The sequence below is a fragment of the Lipotes vexillifer genome, unplaced genomic scaffold (genome assembly GCF_000442215.2).
Source record: "Lipotes vexillifer unplaced genomic scaffold, Lipotes_vexillifer_v1.1 scaffold545, whole genome shotgun sequence".
Lineage (NCBI taxonomy): Eukaryota > Metazoa > Chordata > Mammalia > Artiodactyla > Lipotidae > Lipotes > Lipotes vexillifer.
This window is the reverse complement of record NW_006779129.1, coordinates 2,470,493-2,479,762: the sequence shown is the minus strand read 5'-3', so window position 1 is coordinate 2,479,762 and position 9,270 is coordinate 2,470,493. Positions and strand designations below refer to the sequence as shown.

The window sequence follows — 9,270 nt, the reverse complement described above, 5'->3', positions numbered from 1 at the left end:
TCTTTCCCTGGTCTTCTCTACGTGCTCGGTATTAAAGTCTATACAGTCCATTTCTCCATCAGTCTGGAAAGATGTTGTTGAGCCATCTTTTTCAAGGAGAAAAACTACCGTGGCTTCCAGTTCTTTGATGAAACCTCAGATGCATGGCCTTCTGGCCAAGTGTCTGCAATTTCATATTGCTGGAGATATTCACTGTATCTCTGGGAGCTGCAGCTTTCTATAAGTTTGCTGTGGCTGAACGAAGAAAGAAGGCATATGCAGACTTCTACAGAATTTATGATTCCATAAAAGATTTTGAGGCGATGAGGAAAGCTACTGTCTTTCAGAGTGCAAAATGATTTTGGAATGTAAAGAATGTCTTTGGGTTGATTTCCATGGCAGTTTGTCACTTACCTGTGTTCCTAAACTATGAAACTAAGAACTATGAATATCTGGGTTAAGGAACAGTTTTTCTTGACAAATAAACAATTAACAAATACGTGGGGGAAAAATAAAAGCTATACAAAATGCATCAGCTTTGGAAAACCTCCACTGCAGCCACAAACCTTCAAAACTCCTCCACACAAGGAGGTAGTGTGACACAAAGCTTAGCACACGGCAGTGGGGCCTGGAACCAGCCTCCTCTCACTCCGGCAGGTTAACAGCACCTGCTGATCCAGCTGTGCTGGGAGAAACAAGTGAGATGCATGGACAGCTGCTGACCACCTGCCAGCACACAGTTAACAACATATCCTGGCTTCTGTCACTAGTACTATTACTCCTTTACTATTCAAAAATAAAAATTCAAGCTCCAAATTTCAGCAGAAGTGGCAGAAGCATTCTAGTTTTATAGAAGAGGAAATAACTTATTCCATGCAAAAAAATGTATAATTTTTAAGAAATATTGTTAGTCTCCCCAAATATTAAAATGAAATATAACTGGTTATTTCTAAAATATCAGTAAATGATGTGTGAGGTTAATTACAAATATCTCTATTTAATATATCTATCTCTGATTACAAATCATTGTATGCATGATTTTTTTCAAGATTATTATGAGTTTTAATAACTTGGATCGGGCTTTTAAACACTGAATTAACAGTAAGTGACTATCAAAAGGCACCAAGTAAATAATCCCCCACATTAAATGGTTGTAAAATCCAAACGATCAACTATTTTCCAGCCCATTCAGAATAAATACATGTAAAAATGCAGCGTCTTGAGGCTTCCGGGCTGGGCTGTGGCCGGCGCCACTTTGTGGTCACGGCCGCGGCGCTGGCACTTCGCGGGGACCCTGTGGGCACCGTACCTTCCTCTCTCTCACGCTGTCCTCCTGCACAGACTCCAGGCGGGCTTTGAAGTGCTCACAATCCATTCTCAGTTGCTCTAACTCTTGCTCTTTCCTTTCCAGATCTAGAAGAGACAGAAGAATATTCAGTATTTCAAATCACTAATCTCTCCTGAGCATCCATTTTGCTTAATCTTCTCTTAGGAAAACCTGACTTCTTAGGTAGGATTATTCACATAACCAGTCCTTGAAAAACCAATATTCTAAAAGTCCTGCTTTTTAAATTTTTGTCAGTTTTTTGCCCATGGCAGAAAGCACCTTTTTGTTTTCTGTTTTCTGTTTTTAAGACTTCATTTTACTGCCAGACTTGCACTCAAGGTTTTAAGAAAGCGTGTTATTTAAAGGATTGAAGGCAGGGCTGAGCAGCCCGACTGCCTCGTGGCACAGACTTGTATCTGCTCCATAAACAGCAGAAGGCAGCTCAGTGAGGAGACGGTGCCAGCCGGGCTGATTCACAAAGCTCGTCTCACCACGGGCAGACTGACTGCCCAGGAACAGCTGCTGCCGCAGTCAATGGAGAAGTGAAAGCAGCGGCAATGGAGACAAGAGGTGGCCACAGTGAAAGATGGGAGGTAGGGAACGCTCCCTCTCTACCACATTTGTTCAGGTGATGACTCAGAGGGCCAACAAAAATCCCCAAAGACATCCGTGTTAATAAATCTGAAATCAACCGTATTGTCAACTCTAAATAAAAAATATTATGCTACAGAAATACTGACATTCAAAAAGCAACGAAACAGGTGCTTTAAAGTTTTAAGTGCCTTGACTTCAAGGACTAAGATATCATCAGTTTTAATGCTAACATATACCAAGATTTGAGGGGGGGCTTGTGCTCAGAGCTACTGGTGTAACTTCTTAATTAAAGTAGCGCTGCTTGGGGACAGTGATTCTCAAACTTTACTGTGCATCAGAATCCCCTGGAAGGCTTGTCCAAGCACAGCCTGCCGGGCCCCATCCTCAGTTTCCGCCTCTGAAGTAGGCCTGAGGATCTGCATTTCTAACAAGTTCCCAGTGAGGTTGATACTGATGGCCTGGGAACAGAGTTTGAGAGTGACTGCTTCAGGGCAACAGCCACATCTCTCACCACCAACAAAATGAGATCAACACACAGCCAGCAACAGCAAACAACGGAGCCCAGCCCTATAGGGATGTAAAATAGCGGGGAAAATGGAGGGCAGTACAAGGCAGCCTGCCCTGAGAGCGCCTCATAGGGCAGATGCTGGAAAATGGAGCATCACTCCACCCTAGAGAAGTGGCTCCCAGACACTTCCTCCAACGGACAAAAGAGAAGGGGTGTGGCTTTATGACCTAGGGGTGTGGGACAGCAAGGAAAGCCCAGACGAGACACTGGCGGTGGGGGTGGGGTGGGGTGGGATCAGTGCCAAGAACAATGCAGGCATTCCAAAAGCTCTGGAAAAATAAAGGGAGGCCTACCTTTTCTAGAGACCCTTTGCCCTAGAAGGGAGATTAAAACTTAAAGCTAAATATTCAGTTAACGATTGTGAAACAGCTGACAAAGCTTCTCTTAAAACGGGTTTCTTAGAAACTGGGGTGGGATGTATTATGCCACAACATGACTTTCACTGGAATTCTTAATTATGTCCCAGTAATCCTGGCCACCCAAGAAACCAACTGTATCAATCAAGTGCTATACTTTGAAAAATACATATCTGCCTTTTGTAACGATGTTAAACTCATGAATGAAATGTGAACTGCAAATGGTCACAGACAAAAAGAAACAAAATGAACAAAAACTGAGATAAAATCATTGGTGGCATAAAACTTTTTCTTTGCAGTTAATTTTTAATTTTTTTTCTTCTATTACTAAACTGTGTATTACTCAAACATGGTAAAGAAGACAGGAAATAGCATGGCTCACGTGTAAAAATATGTAGGAATTAATTATGACCACCCAAAAGACTCATTATGGTAATTTCATAATCTCTCGCTCTATATAGCTGCTTATGACCTCACTGTAAGTTAACATAACAAAGGGACGGGGTTAAACCATCCCACTCTACCCCCCAGAATTCAAAGGCAGTATCAGGGGTGTCAACCCACCCACCCCAGGCTCTCCAGGAGGCAGGTGGTGGCTTGGTGCTGTACAAGGCCACCGCCTTGTGGCGAGAAGGGAGCACTGCCGCCACCTCCCTGCATTTTCAACTTGGCCCACATGGCATGCCTGCCGCCTAAAACATGAGGGCAGGGATCTTCACGTGTTCTGATGCATCTCACGAGCCTAGAACAGTACGCAGCACCGAGCAGGCACTTTATAAATACTTGTCACGCAAATGAATTTCACTTCTTTATACAGTCCAGCTAATCCTTGGATAAAGAAAAAAACTCAGCTATTTTGACTGTATGTCTTATTCTTCTATAAGAGGATATATTGCTTTTGCAATTTGTTTTAAAAATCAGGGACAGAAATAATACATATGCAGTACATTATACATGGTCCAGACATTACCTTACCCAGCCTCAGTATTAGAACGGGGAAGAGGCTGCCACCCAGCCTAGACTGTATTTCAACTGCTAAGCTTTAGCATTCCAAATGAAGGAGAAATCTAACTGAGTAAAAGGGTGGCCTAGACAGACTATCAGTATACAGAAACAACCTAAATCACAGGCCATTTCAACATCTATATATATTCTGAAACTTAGAATCCTTTTTTGATAGCTTTAATAACATGAGAATGACTATCAACTTACTCACAGGAAGGGCAGAGACAGCCATAAATGAAAAGCGGGGTGACTAAAACCCAGCTAAAGAAATTTAAACTATAAAAAAAGGGATCGATTTCTCCTACCCTTTACCACCTGGCGTGTTTATAATACATTATTAATTGTAATATTTAATAAATTATCAGATATTTCATGTAATAAGAAAAAAATATGTTTTTAATCAAAATAGCTCAGTAAAGAGTCTCAAATCCAAAATAAGGGCTTTTTTTTTTTTTTTTTTCTTTGCAGTATGCGGGCCTCTCACTGTTGTGGCCTCTCCCGTTGCGGAGCACAGGCTCCGGACGCGCAAGCTCAGTGGCCGTGGCCCACGGGCCAAGCCACTCTGCGGCATGTGGGATCTTCCCGGACAGGGACACGAACCCGCGTCCCCTGCATCGGCAGGTGGACTCTCAACCACTGCACCACCAGGGAAGCCCTAAAATAAGGGCTTTTTAATAGCCATCAACTTTTACGTTCTTCTCATTAATAGGTTTAGAAAAGAATTTAGAATTAGCTACTGATGGAATCCATCTTTACTATGAGCTGAGATTTGGAGGGTATGTTAGTTTCCTAGATCTGCCATAACAAAGTACCACAAACCGGGTGGCTTAGAACAGAAATGTATTCTCTCATCATTCTGGAGGCTACAGTTCGAAATCAAGCTGTTGGCAAGGACACGCTCCCCCTGAAATCTGTGGATGAAGGATCCTTCCGTCTCTCCCACCTTCTGGTGGCCCCAGACGTCCCTGGGCTTGCAGCAGTGTAACCCCAACCTGCCTCTGCCTTTGTCTGGCCTCCTCCCTATCTCTTCACATTATCTTCCCTCCGGGTGCTTCTGTCTCTGTGCCCAAATTCCCTCTTTTAAGAAGGATACCAGTCATACTGGATTAGGGCCCACCCTAAAGACCTCATTTTAACTTAATCGGCCTGTCAAAAAATGTAAGTTGAAAAAGTGAAACGATGAGAATATTCTGGGATCCATTTAAACACAAAAAACCCCCTCAGTTACAGAGTTTAAATGCGCCTCCAGCCAAACGACACTTGAATTAGCTGTCAAATTTTTCAAACAAACCAACGGGAGTGGGGGAGGAGAGCTGGAACCAGAATATGGAAATAGAATTTTTTTTCCTGCGCTGCCAAAAATCTGCTTCTGTTTCTAACGTAAAGGCCACTGGAGCGCTCTTTCATAAGAGGAAGAAAACGTGTGACTAATAGGAACCTGTCCGATGCTGGTACCGCCAATGGACTTGGCACTACCTTTTCACACCTCCACGTTGGAGCTCCTCAGTCTGCCCGTGACCTATCAAGGAAAAGGATCTGATCTTACCCTTTTTATATCCCCACATCACCTAGCAGAGCTTGACACATACCAGGCATACAGTGAATACCTACCCGATTGACTTTCAACTGACTTCTACCGCAGAAAACTAAGATCAACCTTGCTGAACTCAAACGAATTCTGTTAAAAGTTATTTCCCAAACCAAAGAAGAGTCAGGGACTTCTGCTTTTCATTTACTGGCATAAAATACAATGTTAACAACTGGGTGGTCGATAGTGATCTGTCCAAGTAACACATGTCTCCACCCCTCCACCTTGGCTACCGTTCTGCTCCTCAGTCCACTAAGCCCCAAACAGCAGCCCATCTTCCCCTTCCCCAGTCCCCTGCACTCTGGACAGTCACTCTCCACGCGCCCTTCGGATCCACTCTCCAACCTGCTCTGTCCCGAGAGGTAAAAGGCTGAACCCAACCTCCACAGCGACCGGCTCCCTTGCCTGCTGGGTTTGGACAGTGGGTCCGCACAGGAAACAAGGACAGGAGGCAGGGTGGGACATCGACTTCCCCACTACATTACCCCTGCCAGGCTGAAGCAGCAGTGGCTTCCTCCTCCGAGCTGAGGCATGGTCCTGCCCAGCACCCACCCTCCTGCCAGTCTGGCCGCTCGCTGGGAGGCCACAGCGCCCCACTCTTCCAGGTTCTGGGCCTTCACCTCCCTTGTGCTGGTTCCCCAAACCCTGCCCACCTTGGTCTGTCATCGCTTCATGATATGTTCTGTTTACCCCTTCTGTTTCCTGCCAGGAGCTGGACTTGATACACTCTGGTATTTATTATCTCATATGGGCCACGATAAACCTTTGGTCAAATTAAAAAATATCTTCTTGGCACTCACTCTTTAATGATTATCCCACTCTCTAATGATTCTCTCTCTAGTTCATATTTCTTCTTTTTCCTTTTTTGGTGGCTGCACCATGCAGCTTGTGGGATCTTAGTTCCCCGACCAGGGATCGAACCCACATCCTCAGTAGTGAAAGCGTGGAGTCCTAACCACTGGACTGCCAGGGAAGTCCCTAGCTCATATTTCTATGGGCCAGAATAATTCTTCTCTGAGTTGAAACAGAGGTCCCCCTCTCTTCTCATTAATATCAAACTCTTGGGCAATTAATCTCAAAACACCCCACAAATGCTTCAGAAATCACGTAGTGCAGTGCTTTTCAAACCCCACTGTTAAGAACCCAAGTGCCTCAGGGATGCTTATGGTTCTGTAAACATTTAATTAGTATTTCCATTTTACAATATGTTTTTCGCTGTTTTACTTGGAAATAATTTCAAACTTACAAAATGTTGCATGAATAAAAATAATACAACGAATACCCGCGTACCCTTTACCCACACTTACGTACTGTTAACATTTCACCACATTTGCTCATCATTTGGACCATACACAAGCATACACACAGTACATTTTTTCAGCCAGTTTAGAGTAAGTTACATATATCATGGTCCTTTACTTCTAAATACTTCAGTGAACATTTTCCAAGAATAGGGATAATGTCTTAGTTACCCAGTATACACAGCTGTCAACTTGAGAAAAATTAACATACCTTTACCTAATCTACCACAGACGTTAGAATTTTGTCAAATGATCTAAAACTGCCCTTTACAGCATTTTCTCCCTTCAAGGTACAGCATCTAGTCTAGGATCAGGTATTGCATTTAACTGTCATGTATCTTTAGTCTCCATTAATTTGGAACATCTCCATAGCCTGTCCTTTCTGTATGACATCCCAATACATTTTTAACAATTTAAAAATCATAACAACATACATGGAAGAACCATTTCCAGCTAGCATGGTGACGCAGCAGATCAATCTTCCCCCGCAAGAATAAGTAGGAAAGCAGAATTTGAACAAACCAGAAAAAAGTTGTTTCAAAGTATCTGAGAGTTACCAAATCATGGAGGCCTTGAGGGCCGAGACCTGGAGAAGAGGGAGATGCGCTGAAGTGAGCACGCACCCAACTTCCCAGCCCACTCTTCCCCAAGGCACCTGCATATTCAAAAGCGGCACAGGCAAAGAGGCAGCAAAGCTAAGCAGAGCATCTCGCCACGCGTACAGAGCTACTAGGCAGCCGAGACCTAGGGCAGGCCATGATCCTGGAGGAGATGGAAGCACAGGGAAAGCGCAGAGGGAGGCAGGCGGGCGGTGAGTGGAGAGAGGCCAGGAGGCCAGGCAGAGCTGTCATCAACCTCATGGCGCTGGAGAGGTCAGAACGGAAGGTTAGCGCACTTCCCTGGTGCTCCAGCGGGTAAGACTGCGCTCCCAGTGCAGGGGGCCTGGGTTTGATCCGTGGTCGGGGAACTAGATCCCACATGCATGCCACAACTGAGAGTCTGCATACTGCAACTAAGACCTGGTGCAGCCAAATAAATAAATAAATATTTTAAAAAAGAGAAAAGAACTGAAGGTCAGGCAGGGTCCACCTAGATGGAAGGACTCTGGGAAATGACTCAAGCTCTCAGTCAGACCCCCCTGAAGAGCTAAAACCCTAAGAGGGAGAATGAACTAGAAACAGGCCAGCTCAAACTAAGACCGAAACCAGCCGTGAACCAGCTCAATGCCTAACTGGATTTAGGTGAACTACTCTGACTCCATTCTAACTGACTGAGAGAAGCCAGGGGGAAAAAGTCCTTGCTGGAGAAAAATATCAAATCCAGAGCCTCTACACACTTCATTCTTTCAAATCCATTAATCAATAAAAAAAATTACCAGAACTACCAACAGGAAAAACAGACAATACAAGCAGATCAACAGGTGATCCAGACAATGGATTTATCAGACTCAGACTTTGAAATAACTGTGACCGATATTTTCCAGAAATAGACAACAAGAGAGTTTCATCAGGGAGCTAGAATAAACAACAACCTAGTAGAAAATCAACACAAAAACTAATAAATACTACTATTTAAAAATAATTTTAAAATAAATAACAGAGCTAATAAAGAATTGAGAATCAGACCCACATAAAACTAGCTACTATGACCAAAGACACTGTAGCACAGGAGAGCAAGACTGCCTTTTCAATAAATGGCACTGGGTCAGTTGGCCACAGATGGCTAGTGACTATTTCTTTTTATTTATCTGTTGTTTTTTTGCGATACGTGGGCCTCTCACTGTTGTGGCCTCTCCCGTTGCGGAGCACAGGCTCCGGACGCACAGGCTCAGCGGCCGTGGCTCAAGGGCCCAGCCGCTCCGCGGCATGTGGGATCTTCCCAGACCGGGGCACAAAGCCGTGTCCCCTGCATCGGCAGGCGGACTCTCAACCACTGCGCTACCAGGGAAGCCCGCTAGTGGCTATTTTTAAAACAGACGTAGACAGCATAGATCATACAACACCTTCATCACCACAGAAGGTTCTACTGGACTATGCTCACAGAGGTAAGGTGCTGCTGTACAGATTTCAAATTACACAAAGTAACTTTTTCTCTCTGCTAAAAACCTAGTCAAATATCTCTCCAGTATATCATGGCTGCACTTCTTTGTATTCATTGCTGATATGCACTCTACTAACATTTAAATATATTTATTTAAACAAATAAATTTTTTAAGTTAAAACTAATGTTGCAAATTTTAAAATGTCAGTAATGACACTGTAGTTTATGTTTGGCATCAACAAGTAAAATTAAATAATTCCAACGCCTCTGAGACTCTGAGTGAATATCTGACAGACTGCCACTAAGGTGGCAAGTTGTTTTTAAATTATATCATTTAACATCTCAAATGCAACATAATTCATTTGGAAAGTGTCTTCTATTAAGACAATGAAAATTTAAACAGGCTGAGTGGCTTTTCCATCATCTCTCTCCAAAATGAACACCTACCAACCAAGAAAGGCAAGACTCTCTTAGATTTGGTGACTTAATTGTGAAACAAAAGTATCTGACCC

General features: G+C 43.6%; 1 protein-coding gene across 1 annotated transcript in view; it reads right to left on the bottom strand.

Annotated features, from left to right (window-relative positions):
* The window catches only part of HSF2BP (heat shock transcription factor 2 binding protein), a gene marked incomplete at its 3' end in the record, with an annotated part of 47,283 nt that overhangs the window by 30,857 nt on the left and 7,156 nt on the right, over positions 1–9,270 (bottom strand). Inside the window, exon 3 of the mRNA XM_007452514.1 lies at positions 1,289–1,392. Coding sequence (XP_007452576.1) covers positions 1,289–1,392 — 104 coding nt within the window. The remainder of the gene's footprint in view (positions 1–1,288; positions 1,393–9,270) is intronic.